We start from the raw sequence: 16,447 nt of genomic DNA, 5'->3' as shown, positions 1-16,447 counted from the left end.
GCGTTCAGAGGCAGCACTCTCTTGTTAGCGTTCAGAGGCAGCACTCTCTTGTTAGCGTTCAGAGGCAGCACTCTCTTGTTAGCGTTCAGAGGCAGCACTCTCTTGTTAGCGTTCAGAGGCAGCACTCTCTTGTTAGCGTTCAGAGGCAGCACTCTCTTGTTAGCGTTCAGAGGCAGCACTCTCTTGTTAGCGTTCAGAGGCAGCACTCTCTTGTTAGCGTTCAGAGGCAGCACTCTCTTGTTAGCGTTCAGAGGCAGCACTCTCTTGTTAGCGTTCAGAGGCAGCACTCTCTTGTTAGCGTTCAGAGGCAGCACTCTCTTGTTAGCGTTCAGAGGCAGCACTCTCTTGTTAGCGTTCAGAGGCAGCACTCTCTTGTTAGCGTTCAGAGGCAGCACTCTCTTGTTAGCGTTCAGAGGCAGCACTCTCTTGTTAGCGTTCAGAGGCAGCACTCTCTTGTTAGCGTTTAGAAGCAACACTATCTATAGTGCCCATTTTAGCGTCCCTTTCTGTGCACAGATATCACCCACATTGGGTGTGTGTGTGTGTGTGTGTGTGTGTGTGTGTGTGTGTGTGTGTGTGTGTGTGTGTGTGTGTGTGTGTGTGTGTGTGTGTGTGTAATGATTCTCCTCTTCGTCTGACGAGGAGTAAGAAGGATCGGACCAATGTGCAGCGTGGTAAGTGTCCATTTTAATATATTAAAACTGAACACTAAAAAATACAAAATAACAAAGTGAATGATACAAACGAAAATCGAAACAGTCCCGAAAGGTGCAAACCCATAACCGGAAACAATCACCCACAAAACACAATAGAAAACAGGCTACCTAAATATGGCTCCCAATCAGAGACAACGACTGACACCTGCCTCTGATTGAGAACCATACTAGGCCAAACACATAGAAAATTACCTCCAGAACAAAACATAGAAAAACAACATAGAATGCCCACCCCAACTCATGCCCTGACCAAACTAAAATAAAGACATAAAAAAAGTACTAAGGTCAGAACGTGACTGTGTGTGTGTGTGTGTGTGTGTGTGTGTGTGTGTGTGTGTGTGTGTGTGTGTGTGTGTGTGTGTGTGTGTGTGTGTGTGTGTGAGAGTGAGAGTGAGAGAGAGAGAGAGAGACAACCTCACCTTTGGCCTTGATGGCCTTATCCAAGATGCCTGCATCCCCATCGGCACTGAAATGTGGGTAGGGAGTCACAGTGCCCTGATTGAGTTGGGTCTGAGACAGAACAATTTCACTTAGCTGCCATGCAGTGAATCAATGGATACCTTCACAAAATGTAGAGAAGAGTTCAGAAGCAAAGAGAGAAACATCCCATACAAGGAATAGGGATAGAGTGGGAAAGAGAAGGAATTGTGCAGTTTGTTTCTCAGACTCTCTGTTGCTATCCTCAACATCCGTCTATTTTTCTCTCACTCTTCCTCTGTCCTCCTTCCTACCCTTCCCCCTAATTTTTATCCCCCTAATCTTTATTAAACATATTTTGATTTGTTTAACACTTTTTTTGGTTACTACATGATTCCATATGTGTTATTTCATAGTTTTGATGTCTTCGTTAGGACTCGGGCAGAATAGTCACATTTTCACACACAGAGGTGCGTTCACCTGACACTGTACACCCACTCCAGATTCCCACAGAATGACTCACCACCACTCTCCCCCACCTCCCAACACACAAGCACACATATACACACTACACAAAGCTAATCCACCAAGCCGTCTCAATGCTCTCAAATCAAATTTGAACATTTATCCTGGGCCCCATCAGAAACGCCTGAGTGGTCAGAGACTGACCGCCTCACACAGATCGCCATCGGCAACCCGAGAGCCTATATGGTATCGCAGCCCGGCCCGTGTGAGGTGTCAGTAGCGAGGCAGGTTCTCCTCTCACCCCATCACTACTGCAACTCCTCAGAGAGCCAGATTTGAAAGAGTGTCATTGAGAAGGAGAGAATAAAAATGAGGGAAAGAATGTTTTTAGCATGTGAATGACAGCAGATTGGTTTTCTGGTGGAAAGGGTAAAGAAGGAGAAATGAGAGAGGTGTTGTAGAGCCTGTAGACGTAAAGACTGACAGAATGGACAGATACTATTTGGTATCAGATTTAAGTATAGTTGGTCTATTTCTCATGTCATAGTTAAATCAAACTAAGCTGTGGTAATGTCCATGTGGTAATGTCCTTGTCAGATGGTATAGATGTCAGATACCAGACAGTGACACGTGTCTGGTTTGTCTGATTGACAGGATCCTTTGGGGACTGATTGGCACAGAGGTAATCCCTGGGAGATACACACACACACACACACACACACACACACAACACAATGCTCTAAGGGGGTGAGAAGTGGGGAGCTCCTTGGGTTATTGATTACCCCATGCCTATCGGGAGACACAGCTCTTAGACTAACAAGGAATCAATTAGCGTCTGGGGACACGTCGTGTGTGTGTGTCACGGTTTCCGTTAGCCGGTAATAGCCGGCTTATGGCCAATATATATTTTTTAAGCTGATAAATAAAATTTGCACCGGCCAATTGTCTGGGAGAGAAAAAAAAATCCCATAGCAAAATAATGCCTTTTAGCCTATTCATTGATGGAAATGCCAGTTGATGTAAATACATTTGACCAGTCATGCTTATTGGTCTATGGGTTAATTTCCATAATTTAGTGGAATTAAATTGGCATGTGTATATTTTTGTTAGTCGTTATGATTCTTATTTATCACACACGCACAGCATACAGAGCCTAGCATACAGAGCCCAGCATACAGAGCCCAGCATACAGAGCCTAGCATACAGAGTCTAGCATACAGAGTCTAGCATACAGAACCTAGCATACAGAGCCTAGCATACAGAGCCTAGCATACAGAGTCTAGCATACAGAGCCTAGCATACAGAACCTAGCATACAGAGCCTAGCATACAGAGCCTAGCATACAGAGTCTAGCATACAGAGCCTAGCATACGGAGCCTAGCATACGGAGTCTAGCATACGGAGTCTAGCATACAGAGTCTAGCATACAGAACCTAGCATACAGAACCTAGCATACAGAGCCTAGCATACAGAGCCTAGCATACAGAGCCTAGCATACAGAGCCTAGCATACAGAGTCTAGCATACAGAGTCTAGCATACAGAGTCTAGCATACAGAACCTAGCATACAGAGCCTAGCATACAGAGCCTAGCATACAGAGTCTAGCATACAGAACCTAGCATACAGAGCCTAGCATACAGAGCCTAGCATACAGAGCCTAGCATACAAAGCCTAGCATGTAGAGCCTAGCATACAGAGCCTAGTTTAAGCTGAACATCTTTGACAGCACGAGACCTGCAGCTACAGCTCCTGGTGCTGCTGGAGGGAAATGTGCTTTTATAAGCCCAATCATTGTGCAACAATTCTAACTAAAATCTCATGTTAAAAACAATTTTGATAGCATGATAAAAAAGAGATACTATTTTTATTTCTCAACTGGTATTTGAAGTGCACTTCCCATTCGCCATTCTAAGTGCCTATAATGGCAGGTAGGCTTCAGTGCGTCACACACCACTTTGCAATGAGCTGGAGGCCGTATGCATTTGGAAAACATATACTAAATAGTTTGAAACCTGAACATTATACTACATATTATGAGGCATGTTTACCATTCTTTAAAGTAGTCTAGCCAAAATAAGACCAAATGTGGATGCAATTATTTTATAAAAACTTTATGTTATTGAAACCAGTAACCTACAGTGAGCTCCAAAAGTATCGGGACAGTGACACATGTTTTGTTTGTTTTGTTTTGGGTCTGTAATCCAGCACTTTGGATTTGAAATGATACAATGAGCGAGTTTAAAGTGCAGACTGTCAGCTTTCATTTTAGGGTATTTTCATTCATAGTGGGTGAACCGTTTAGAAATTACACCACTTTTTGTACATAGTCCCTTCATTTTAGGGGACAACAAATATTGGGACAAATTCACTTATGTGTATTAAAGTAGTCCCATATTCCTAGCACGCAATGATTACATTATTTACCATTCATTTTTAAACGGTTCACCTGATATGGATGAAAATACACTCAAATTAAGCTGACAGTCTGCACTTCATAGTCATTGTATCATTTCAAATTCAAAGTGCTGGATTACAGAGCCTAAACAAATAACACATTGGGGTTAGTAGATTGACATAGGCTTGTGGTTTGGTTGTTCATTACTCGTCTTGTTGGCTGAGCAAAAGTAAATGTGGGAGTTATTCTAACATCTTTAAATGGAATTCGGCAAGAAGACCCACACCGTTCATCCTTGAGGTTCATGATTTGTTAAGATGAATTACTATAATTTAAATGTGATTTCTGTCATTCTGAATACCGTGGGTGGACGCCCTGATCATGTTACGTATGGGTTTGGTAAATTTCTCAAATGTCAGGTATCGCAGTGCTAGCTGTGCCACAAGAGATCCTGGTTTGATTCCAGGCTCTGTCGCAGCCGGCCGCGACCAGGAGACCCATAGGGCGGGGCACAATTGGCCCAGCGTCGTCCGGGTTAGGGGAGGGTTTGGCCGGCAGGGATGTTCTTGTCCCTTCGCGCACTAGTGATTCCTGTGGCGGGCCGGGCGCAATGCACGCTGACACGGTCGCCAGGTGTACGGTGTTTCCGCCAACACATTGGTGCGGTTGGCTTCCGGGTTAAGCGGGCATTGTGTCAAGAAGCATTGTGGCTTGGCTGGGTTGTGTTTCGGAGGATGCACGGCTCTCGACCTTCGCCTCTCGCGAGTCCGTACGGGAGTGGCAGCGATGGGACAAGACTGTAACAACCAATTGGATACCACGAAATTGGGGAGAAAAAGAGGTTAAAAAAATTCTCGAATGTCCAGTAAATTAAAATGCTGCCAGTCAAATGTCCGGTGCCACATTTTCCTCATGGAAACCCTGGAGTGTGGGTGTGTGTGCTACTGTAGAAGGAAATATGGTGTTTGTTTTTGTTAGCATACACATACTACACAGTATTCTTTGCCTGTGTGTGTGTCAAATGGCATTTGTGACTGGTTGTCTGTCTTGTGTGTCTCCACAGTATTGGCTCTCTGATGAGGCGGGTATTTGTGATGCGGACTGTCAGCATGGTGTTCCAGAGCTCCCTCCTGACCGTGCTGGAACCTTCTCCACTCATGAAAGGTGAGAGAAGACCAGACCGCACTCTGACCACAACTTGACTAGGCAGCATTGACCACGTTTACATGCGCACAGTATTCCAGATAGTAGCTCATATCCCGCTTAAGGTCTTGTTCGGGATAAGCTGTTTACATGCACCTTTGATATCCTGCTCACGAGTATCCCTGTATCCATGAATAAACAGAATATTCCTCATTGAAGTTCAGATGGGTTAAATGGAATAGTAACTGAAATCTGGACACTGACTGTAGGTCTATAACCTCTCACATGTAGAGTAATATAATATTAACTCCTGCAGAATTTCAGCATTTCTTACAGTAAAATTAGACAACAAATGTTAATTTTGTGTCTGGAACAGGAGTGGAAAAGTCTGATTTCTTTCTTTTAGTATCTCTTGAGAAAATGTGAATGTGCGTGTAATGTTTTGTCTTTGACACTGTTATGCAAGCAGACAGTATTTCAACCACATAAAATATGCAGCCAAGACGAACTGTCTTATCAGAAAGTCTTATCAGAAACTTGTTTAGTCGTTTTCTTAGCTTTTCCTTTCCTTAAAACCAGTCAAACTGATGGCATTTGGACATTTTGCACAGGACCAATTGCACAGTTATTGTGTTTTCTCCCCGGTTCCTAAACGAAACAACTTTACTGGTGTTAACTAGATTAATGTATTCATTCTATTGAAATAAGAGATTATTCTGGTGAGCACTACTTTATTTAGTGTTCTGGGGCAACAAGTTATGACAGAAGCAAAGCTGCATGTAGGCTATCAAACTACAGTTTACAAACAAATGGCCTACCAAATGTCGGAAATTATAAGCAGAAACTTGATTTGAAATATCGGAAATGAATTATAGTAGGCAAAATTATTATGGAATTAATAATGGTGGATGGAACTGCACAGGTAGGCTACTTGTTAAGTGATTTGTTTGATAATCAGATAAAAAGATCATCACACAACACCATAGAATGCACAACACCCATGATATGCACAACTGAGCCTGAAAATCAACAGTAAATGGCATAAGATGTTTACGTGCTACAGTATCCCATCAGCATATCCCAGGCATCTTATCTGGCTTTCTTATGACCGTGATACAAGCTTTTTGCGGTTATTGTAAACGGGATGCGTCAACTCAAAAATAGAATACTTGAGTATCCCGAATAATAACGGGATATTGGTGTGCATGTAAACGGGGTCAATGTCATCAGTTCACTAACCATGGACATACACCATTGACTCTAACCAGCATGTCCTTTTCCACTGATCTAGACCTGTCCGTGTCTCTAGTCCCCCACAAGCCACATCTGTTTGTCTATCCGTAGCTCGACATCTTTCTTTCACCTTGCACAAAGTGGGAGCAGGAGGCAGGTAAATGTGTGACTGATGAATGAAGGCAGGCACCTCCATGTGACCTCACTGACTCACACAGGTAGTCAAGACTATTATGAACAAACCCACTGGGCTCGCAGATCCATCCGCTTTGCTACACATGATGGACTTTACTGGATACCCATCGTATGCATCTACAACGGCCACACTCTAACCCCCTGACCCCATGGCGAAACAAATAACACATTGTGTCTTATGTTACCCATCCACATTTAGGCCTATACATATAACATTTTGTCACGTGTAACCCATCCACATTTAGGCCTATACATATAACATTTTGTCACGTGTAACCCATCCACATTTAGGCCTATACATATAACATTTTGTCACGTGTAACCCATCCACATTTAGGCCTATACATAAATAAAAAATATATGTGTAACCCGTTCACATTCAGGCCTTCTTGATTGAACCTTTATTGAACCAGGTTTGTCTCGTTGAGATAGAAATACATTTTTCAATAGAGACCTGGTACATAAGGCCTATACATACAACACACACACATACAGTGCTTTCAGAAAGTATTCATACCCCTTGACTTATTTCACATTAAGTTAGTCTCGAGGGCGGTAGGTAGCCTAGTGGTTAGAGCGTTGGGCCAGCTAGATCGAATCTGTCGTTCTGCCCCTGAACAAGGCAGTTAACCCACTGTTCCTAGGTCGTCATTGTAAATAAGAATTTGTTCTTAACTGATTTGCCTAGTTAAATAAAGGGAAAATAAAAAATAAATAAGTTGTGTTACAGCTGGAATTCAAAATGGATTTTAATTTTTTTTTATTACCCATCTACACACAATACCCCCATAATGACAAAGTGAAAACATGTTTTTAGACATTTTTGCAAATGTATTGAAAATGAAATACAGAAATATATTATTTACATAAGTATTCACACTCCTGAGTCAATACATGTTAGAATCACCTTTGGCAGCGAATACAGCTGTGTTTTTCTGGGTAAGACTCTAAAAGCTTTGCATACCTGGATTGTACAATATTTGCACATTATTATTTTTTTAATTCTTCAAGCTCTGTCAAGTGGTTATTGATCGTTTCAAGAGACATAGATGTTTAAGCCGATTTAAGTCAAAACTTTAACTAGGCCACTCAGCAACATTCAATGTCATCTTGGTAAGCAACTCCAGTGTATATTTGGCCTTGTGTTTTAGGTTATTGTCCTGCTGAAAGGTGAATTTGTCTCCCGGAGTCTGTTAGAAAGCAGACATTTTCCTCTAGGATTTTGGCTGTGCTTAGCTCTATTACGTTTATTTTTATCCTAATAAAAACTTTCTAGTCCTTGCCAATGACAAGCATATCCATAACATGATGCCGCCACCACCATGTTTGAAAATATGAAGAGTGGTACTCAGTGATGTGTTGTGTTGGATTTGTTCCAAACATAGCGCTTTGTATTCAGGACTTAAAGTTCATTACTTTGACTTTTTTTTTTGCTAATTTACTTTAGTGCCTTATTGCAAACAGGATGCATGTTTTGAAATATTTGTATTTCTTCTGTCATTTAGGTTAGTATTGTGGAGTAACTACAATGTTGTTGATCCATCCTCAGTTTTCTCCTATCACAGCCATTAAACTCTGTAACTGTTTTAAAGTCACCACTGGCCACATGGTGAAATCCCTGAGCAGTTTCCTTCCTCTCCAGCAACTGAGTTTAGAAGGACGCCTGTATCTTTGTAGTGACTGGGTGTATTGATACACCATCCAAAGTGTAATTAATAACTTCACCATGCTCAAAGCAATATCCAATGTGTGCTTTTTATCTACTAATAGCTGCCCTTCTTTGTGAGGCATTGGAAAACTTCCCTAGTCTATGTGTTTGAAATTCACTGCTCGACTGAGGGACTACAGATAATTGTATGTGTGGGGTACAGAGATGAGGTAGTCATAAAAAAATATATGTTAACCACTATTATTGCACACAGAGTCTATGTAACTTATGTGACTTGTTAAGCACATTTTTACACCTGAACTTATTTAGGCTTTCCATAACAAAGGGGTTGAAAACGTATTGACTCAAGACATTTCAGCTTTTAATTTTTTATTCATTTGTAAACATTTCAAAAAACATAATTCCACTTTGACATTATTGAGTATTGTGTGTAAACCAGTGACACAACATCTCAATTTAATCCATTTTAAATTCAGGCTGTAACACAACAAAATGTGAAAAGGTCAAGGGGTGTGAATACTTTCTGAAGGCTCTGTATGTGGTGGAAGAAGAGGTGCGTGAAGAGGTCAGTTTACAGCGCTTTGAGCATCTCTCACAAACATCCCATTTTAATCGACTAAATTGAAGGAAAGCTGAAAGCAGAACAGAAGCTTTCTCAGTGACCTGTTTGAACCTATGTTGAGCTGTTCACTCTGGAAACGGAGGCCTCCCTCTTTAGAGCAGGAACAATGATGTGAAAGATTAAAAAATGTTTTGCTGTAAAATTCTCAATATTACATGAGTGCCCCATTTTCTCACTCTGATACGCTGAGTTAGTGTCTCGCTCTCTGAATCCTGTGAAATGGAGAAGTCTTATTCTGCAAAACTCGACATCTCCGGTGAATAATTCAACGTCAGTGGGAGCTGAGAGACACTCTGTGTCGCCTGTGTTCTGCTGTCTTCTGAGAGGGAACAACTTGTTTGGGGGAACGCGAGGAGACAGCACCCCCCTCACTTCCACCTTTGTTGTCTCGGTTCAGCGACAGATCAGACTCCACTGATATACGCTGTGCCACTGAGCTCTCCTTCTCACACCATCCATCCAGTAGGGACTCTGAGTGAAAAGAAAGAGGCAAATTTAGATAACACCACTTTAAGACAGGATGCAGCAGGTAGCCTAGCGGTTAGAGCGTTGGGCCAGTAACTGAAAGGTCACTAGTTCGAATACCTGAGTCGACAAGGTGAAATATCTGTCGATGCGCCCTTGAGCAAGGCACTTAACCCCTAATTGTTCCAGGGTCGCTGTTGATAATGGCAGACCCTGGCCTTGACCCCACTCTCCAAGGGTCTTAGGGAGAGTGGTATATGCAAAAAACACATTCCCAATTCACGTGTGAAATAGGACAAATATAAGCACCCATAATGTTACGCAATATTGTGTTGAGTTTGAGACAGTGTCAAGGCTGTTACTGTGTTTTCCCCTCAGGTATGGCAGTGTTGAGTTTGAGCATTCAGCACTTTCTGGGCGGCCTCATCACAACGCTCACCTTCACAACCATGATGCACTGCACACAGAGAGCGGAGGAGAGTGTACAGGTAAGAGTCACCCTCTACACACCTGTCAACCTAGAACATTGTTTCCCATGGCAAAGTCAGGTCCTTTATGTGAGAAACAAGTATTAAAGACAGATCTGAATTTTTTTCAGTGATATTAAATAATCACATACAGTTTAAGTCGGAAGTCTACATATACTTAGGTTGGAGTTATTAAAAACTTGTTTTTTAACCACTCCACAAAGTTAACAAACTACAGTTTTGGCAAGTCGGTTAGGACATCTACTTTGTGCATGACACAAGTAATTTTTCCAACAATTGTTTACAGACAGATTATTTCACTTATAATTCACTGTATCACAATTCCAGTGGGTCAGAAGTTTACATACACTAAGTTGACTGTGCCTTTAAACAGCTTGGAAAATTCCAGAAAATGATGTTATGGCTTTAGAAGCTTCTGATAGGTGAATTGACATAATTGGAGGTGTACCTGTGGATGTATTTCAAGGCCTACCTTCAAACTCAGTGCCTCTTCGCTTGACATCATGGGAAAATCAAAAGAAATCAGCCAAGACCTCAGAAAAAAATTGGAGACCTCCACAAGTCTGGTCCAAGCGCCTGAAGTTACCACATTCATCTGTACAACAAAATGTACAACAAATACACCATGACAGCGCAATACACAAGGGGTGGAACAGTGGCAAAGGTACCCACAGGACAAACAGAATAATATTAGTCTGAGGAGAGATTAAATAGCATTAATACAACAAAAATAATTCTAAACACACCTTTAGTTTACAAAGTTAAACAGATGTATTTTTTCTTCATAAAAGTAAAAACATTCAAAGAATGGAAAAAAATTACATTTCTGGTCATCAACACATACTTGAATAAATCCTTTATTGGTTCAGCACTCCTTTACTCCTGATGTGAACGTTACTCTTCTGCTCCATGTTTTCAATGTTTCATGTTTTCATCTAAACACATTGATCTGTTTCACTCCTCCTTGGTTACTAAATGATTCCATATTTGTTATTTCATAGTTCCGACGCCGTCACCATTTTTCCACAATGCAGAAAACAGAAGAAAAAAATCTAGATAAACACCTGAATGAGCAGGTGTCCAGACTCTTGACTTGTACTGTATATCCACATCTATCTGTGAAAGACAAATAATTTAGTGTACATTTTGTTTACTTTCTGCTCACTTTATTGCATTAGTGAGCCCTCAAATGATACTTTAGCCTAATTTGCTACATAGGTCATCTGCCTTTTTTACAATTATTTTCCATTGGACAAAAGATGTAACCCACAAATGTTTGCTTAGGTTTTTTTTGCCAAACTAACATTGCCTTACTGTATTTAAATTATTTTATTTGATTTCAACTAACTTATGTTTTAATTAAATGTACAATATCAAACAAGATAATATAAAGCATAAGACAGTTAAGTATATTCTTCTGTATATCAAATTATATATACATTAACTTAATTTCCTTTAGACTCAGACATTAGTTAGAATCTAAAAAGGAATTGGAGATTCCTGCAAAAATATTATTTGAAGATGAAGCCCAGCCCGGCGGAGATACAATCTTCGGCAAAATCATTCGCAAGGAGATTCCTGCAAAAATATTATTTGAAGATGTGCATGGATGTTATCTGCATATGAGAGTTTTATGGCTGAGAGCTCCTATACTCAGCATAAACAGAGGTTGCGTTTCATAAAGACCTATGCATGCTGCATGGACAGGTTTTATACATTTCAAACAGGACATGTAAATACCCTCACAAATGCATGGAAGCGGATTTGAAGAGCACTGGATTTGACACAATATCTTTTGTGAAGGGGCCTTTTTCGAACATTTGCTAAAAACCTGTATGCTACCCAGCCAGCATAGATGTTATCTGCATATGAGAGTTTTATACAGAATTCAGAATTTCTTGCCATCTACATCCTCTCCTTCTAAACCGTAAAATTGGCCAAATAGGGAAAAAATAGCCAATACCTTTAACAAAGAGAAGCTGTACTGACACCGGGTGGAGAACCAACTTGTGACTTAAGTTAGCTGGCAGCACTAAAGATTTCTTTATGACAACAAACTATTGCTCCTTTATGTCATCTGCACAAGTACAGCAAGTTGTTTACCTTCATTGGAAGATAACCAAAATGTAAAAAAATTCACTGAAACAGTATCAAACAATTGTAATTAATTAGGCAATTGTCCAAAAGAAACTGTATACTACGGCAAATATAACTTAGTTTGGCCTAAATTAATGTACCAAACTTTTCAATGCAACTATGAGAGAAGACACACATGTAAATATACACATTTCGTTTCAGTCATCAGACTAATATTATTCTGTTTGTCCTGTGGGTACCTTTGCCACTGTTCCACCCCTTGTGTATTGCGCTGCCACATTCAATAGTACGCAAGTATAAACTCATTGAAAATAAGAATTTGTTCTTAACTGACGTGCCTAGTTAAATAAAGATAAAATGATCTTTACCAAAAAACTGAACTCCATTGGTTACATTTTTGTCGTCAACGGACAATTATGTTCAACTTCAAATCATGTTTTAAAAGGTAAAGTCATTCCTTGAGATGTGTCAGAAATCAAGTGCTATTTGTCATGGGGATGCATTTGCTCAATTGTTAACATTTTTGCATGTGGCCCAATCTTTGAGCGTATGCACACATTTACAGAGTGAAGCTCGCATCCTTTTACCTCCACTTGGAGGAGATGATTTTTATAGAAGACAAAATTCTCTGAAACCCGGCGGCCTCTGGAATGGTCTGATATGTTAGCGAGCAAAATGGAAACTCCTGGAGTTAGATTATATCCTACGATGTCAACAGGCAGGACAGGTAGCCCTCCTCACAGAAACAACACCCACCCTTCAGCTGGGACTAACAAGGCCATTTTCTTCTCCTAGCTAACTCTCTCTCCCCTTTTACATATCTATATTTCCCTCTCTCTCCCCCTCTTCTTTGACATAACTTATTTTGTCCTGTTTAAACTGGGCCATCGCTGCCTGGAGGTGTTCTGTCCGCAGCCTCTCAATCGGCACTCAATCAATTCTGAAGGGGACGAGTTACCACAGTTCTACCAAGGAGTCGTTGACTAGGAAAACTACGCCAAGGAGGATACAGGGCTGTATCTGGGCAATTAAGGAAGAAAAACATAATGAAACAAAGCTAATAACCTCTGGGGTTAATTTGAAATGTTCTCATGACAGTGACACATATAGCTACCTTTTTAAGGTCATATCCAGTGACAGAAAGCTGATACCATGAGTGCTTGTCGATGGCCCAGGAGAGAGAAACGGAATCTCTTAAGCAAGTTAGCCCGAATAAAAGCACTTCACTTAACTCGGGTCTACAGGCACTTCAACTGTGTGAACCTGGCTCAAACCAGCACTTTTCTCAATACTGAGACCCAACAAAGATGCCTGGGTAATGTCTCCTTTACAGTTTTCTTGTTTCGTCGCCGGTGACATTTTCCGAGTCAGGTAACTGGCTAAATTACAGTTAGCCACACAGGAGCTATGTTACATGGCGTCAAAGGCACAACTAAGGAAGACCTTGTCGCCTTTTCACCGCCCCAAAGTTCTAATGATCTAAGTCATCTGCTCACCATGATCACTCCCTCCCCTTATTGATTAAGATCCATCTCACTTTGATCATGTGGATTTAGGGATAGCCAGAACTGTACTGATAACTATGCATGCCACAGCGGATGTCTTAGTGGTTTCTGCTGAAATTAATCCATTCAGTTAAGAGGTTAGCAGTTTACATTGTTTCATTTGTAGAGTCTTTATGTCATACACCTGAGTGTATGGAATAGGGTTGCCATTGTGTGAACATTTAGGTGTCAGTGGAGGGTGGAGACCCATGGAGATGCGTTGGCTATGTTGCCTTGTTGTGTTGCTGTGGGCCTGAGAGGTGGAGTCTGGGATGTTAGGTAATCTGTGTTGGTGTGGTCTCTAGTTTTTTCTCTCTCTGAGCTCGTCCCTACCTAACCCTCTCCTCTTCTCTCTACAGGCCACCCACTACAGTTTCCTGTCCACTCTGGAGGTACTGGGGAAACTGATGTTCGGTGCCCTGGCAGGGGGCCTGGTGGACTGGGTGGGTTTTCCCACCGCCTTCCTCCTTTTCCTGGTCCTCTCTGCCGGGACAGCCCTCCACATCTGGAAGGCCACAGACACAGGGGCGCTCAGGGAAGAGCCCAAGTGATCAGCTTTTTGTTCTAGCCCTTACTAACACATCAGATCAAGCTACTCAAGGGGTCGATGATCAGTTGAGTCGTTGAACAAGGTGTGTGAGTGTAGGGTTGGAACAAAAACCTCCACACCCTATAGGTGTCCAGGACTAGAGATGGTGATCACTGAGATTGAGGAGGAGGAGGAAGAAGTGTGTTGCATGAGTGCGAAGCAAATTCTGTCGTACGTCGGCGTCCTAGAAAAACTCTCACTTTTTTTAAACATAAATTGAACTTTTCACAGAACATTCCACTCCATGTTCTGTGAAAGATTAATGAATCTAATACTAATATAAGTCATTCAAAAAGCCTTGTGAATTCCCATTAATATATGGCAACAACAACATTGTTTCAGATTCCTGAAAAGATAACTTTTTTATACAAGATTTTTCCAGGACACTGATGAGTAGCTATATTGAGTTGGGGGGATTGGATCAGTAGCATAAGGGATAGGGAGGGAAATAAATAAATGGGAAAGCTGTTAAGGGGTTGTTGGAGGACATACAGTACCATCTGAGCCATTTTCATATTTGCCAAGGCTGCAGTAAAATTTTATCCAGCAGTTATACTTAGCCATTGATTAGCCAGCGATGAAGGTTATATATGTCATATCAGTTTCCTTTTTGAACTTGTTCTGTGGTGACATTTTTGAATGAATCCCTACTACCTCTTATCAACACTGTAAGATACGCAGAAGAAGCTAGTGAGCTGTAAAGTACAACATTTGCTAGCTAGCGTGAAATTTCGATTAGAGGTAGCTAGCTTGAACCATTACTCTGCTAGCCTAGGTTAGTTGTTAGCGCAATTAGAGAGAACCAGGTCAGACTTTATTTATATAGTCCGGATTTTAAATCTGTAGATGCTCTACAGATGGTCATACTATCAACAAACTATCTGTTGATAAGCAACTGCTTGCTATGGTTACTGTTAGGTTTAGGGTTAAGGTTAGGGTACGGTCTAAGCTTAGGGTTATGATAACGGTTTAGGTTACAGCTAGGGTTAGTAGATAGTTAGTTGAAATGTTACTGATGGTCTATATCTACAGATGGACTATCCAAATAAAGTATTACCGAGAACAGTACTGTAGCCTTACATTTTGTATGGTGGTTAGTTTTCCAAGATTGGCAACAAAAAAAATTAAAAATATATATTGTACATTTTTATGAATTCTGGGGGGAAATTATATTTATATGTAATTTTTCATAGATGCTGGTTGTTTAACTACCTGCTGATATTGCTTGTTTGAGTTGTTAAATAATGTGTAAAGTTCTTAAGAATAACACACACCTTATCTAATCACAGCAGTTGAAGCAACTTAGATTGTGGTGCAGTTCATTCGACTGATGAGAGGCGTCTACTGGCAAAAGGACTGAAATATTCAACCAATGCCTCACACTGATTGAATACCATCTGTCTTTTGTTTACCGTATCACACATTGTGATGGCTGAATTACAATATAACAGATAGTCACAGGGATGAAAATCACAGGGGACAAGCCAAAGGGATGACAGTTCACAGAGGTGGCATAGTGACACTAGGCCTCGGCAGTTTCAGATAGGGACAGCCGTGGGGAGATAAAACCAGAGCAGCCATGTTATGAACTGTCATAATCAGCAAGGTCACTTTGACCAATACAGCCAAGTCCACACTAATGTAAAGCACCTGTTGCAAAGCACACCCCTGCCTCTGACACATGCTGAGAGATTGTCACTAAATAAAGCTGCTGCCCAAATGTCATATCCTGTAATAATCCTCTACCTGAACGTACCTGTTTTTAATACCGTCACTTTGGCATCAGTCTAAAAAAGAATCATAGTAAACACCTGTACATTTGAAAGATAGAAGCATAAAGTGAATATATCATACCGGTTATATCCAGTGGACTGAATGGGATTGAGGCTAGCCATTGTTGGGGACATTACACCATGCCAAATCTTGGGACACAATTATGTTTTCCTCACACACGTCTCTCATATATCCACACCCTATGTCATTTTGGATAAAGATCTCATTACATCAGGGTCCTCCTGATAACCATAGCTCTTTGTGTGTGTGTGTGTGTGTGTGACTCCATCTCTCTCATATACCTCTCCCCTTGCTCCATGCAACACACCCACCACATTCTAGCTACAGCATTGATATTTCTCAGAAATCACAGGTGGTATTGGCATTTTCAACACACATTGATCAGGTTTGGTTCTCTGTCGGGGAATCAAAACACAGGTGTTTGGAACAATGACTACATGAATGACCATTTAATCAATAGACCCATTTAAATTCTAACGTAACATCGAGCGATGATGTCGCGTGTTCAGTTTTCCTGCAGTACATCACTGTTGAGTATTACATTGCCTAATTTGTCTGTTTCAAGTCAGTTGTAATCCGTGTATTTGCTACAGGTGTTATGTATCAGATTAGGGA

General features: G+C 41.0%; 1 protein-coding gene across 1 annotated transcript in view; it reads left to right on the top strand.

Moving 5' to 3' along the window:
- LOC120052606 (major facilitator superfamily domain-containing protein 3-like) overlaps nucleotides 1-16,027 on the top strand; it is a 31,070-nt gene extending 15,043 nt beyond the window's left edge. The window contains exons 4-6 of the mRNA XM_038999657.1: nucleotides 5,057-5,157; nucleotides 9,699-9,808; nucleotides 13,809-16,027. Coding sequence (XP_038855585.1) covers nucleotides 5,057-5,157; nucleotides 9,699-9,808; nucleotides 13,809-14,000 — 403 coding nt within the window. The 3' untranslated portion in view covers nucleotides 14,001-16,027. The remainder of the gene's footprint in view (nucleotides 1-5,056; nucleotides 5,158-9,698; nucleotides 9,809-13,808) is intronic.
- The last annotated feature ends 420 nt before the right edge of the window (nucleotides 16,028-16,447 follow it).

The sequence above is a fragment of the Salvelinus namaycush genome, chromosome 1, assembly GCF_016432855.1.
Source record: "Salvelinus namaycush isolate Seneca chromosome 1, SaNama_1.0, whole genome shotgun sequence".
In the NCBI taxonomy this organism is placed as follows: Eukaryota; Metazoa; Chordata; class Actinopteri; order Salmoniformes; family Salmonidae; genus Salvelinus; species Salvelinus namaycush.
The sequence above is the reverse complement of the archived record's forward strand: the minus strand, read 5'-3'. Positions and strand labels throughout refer to the sequence as shown.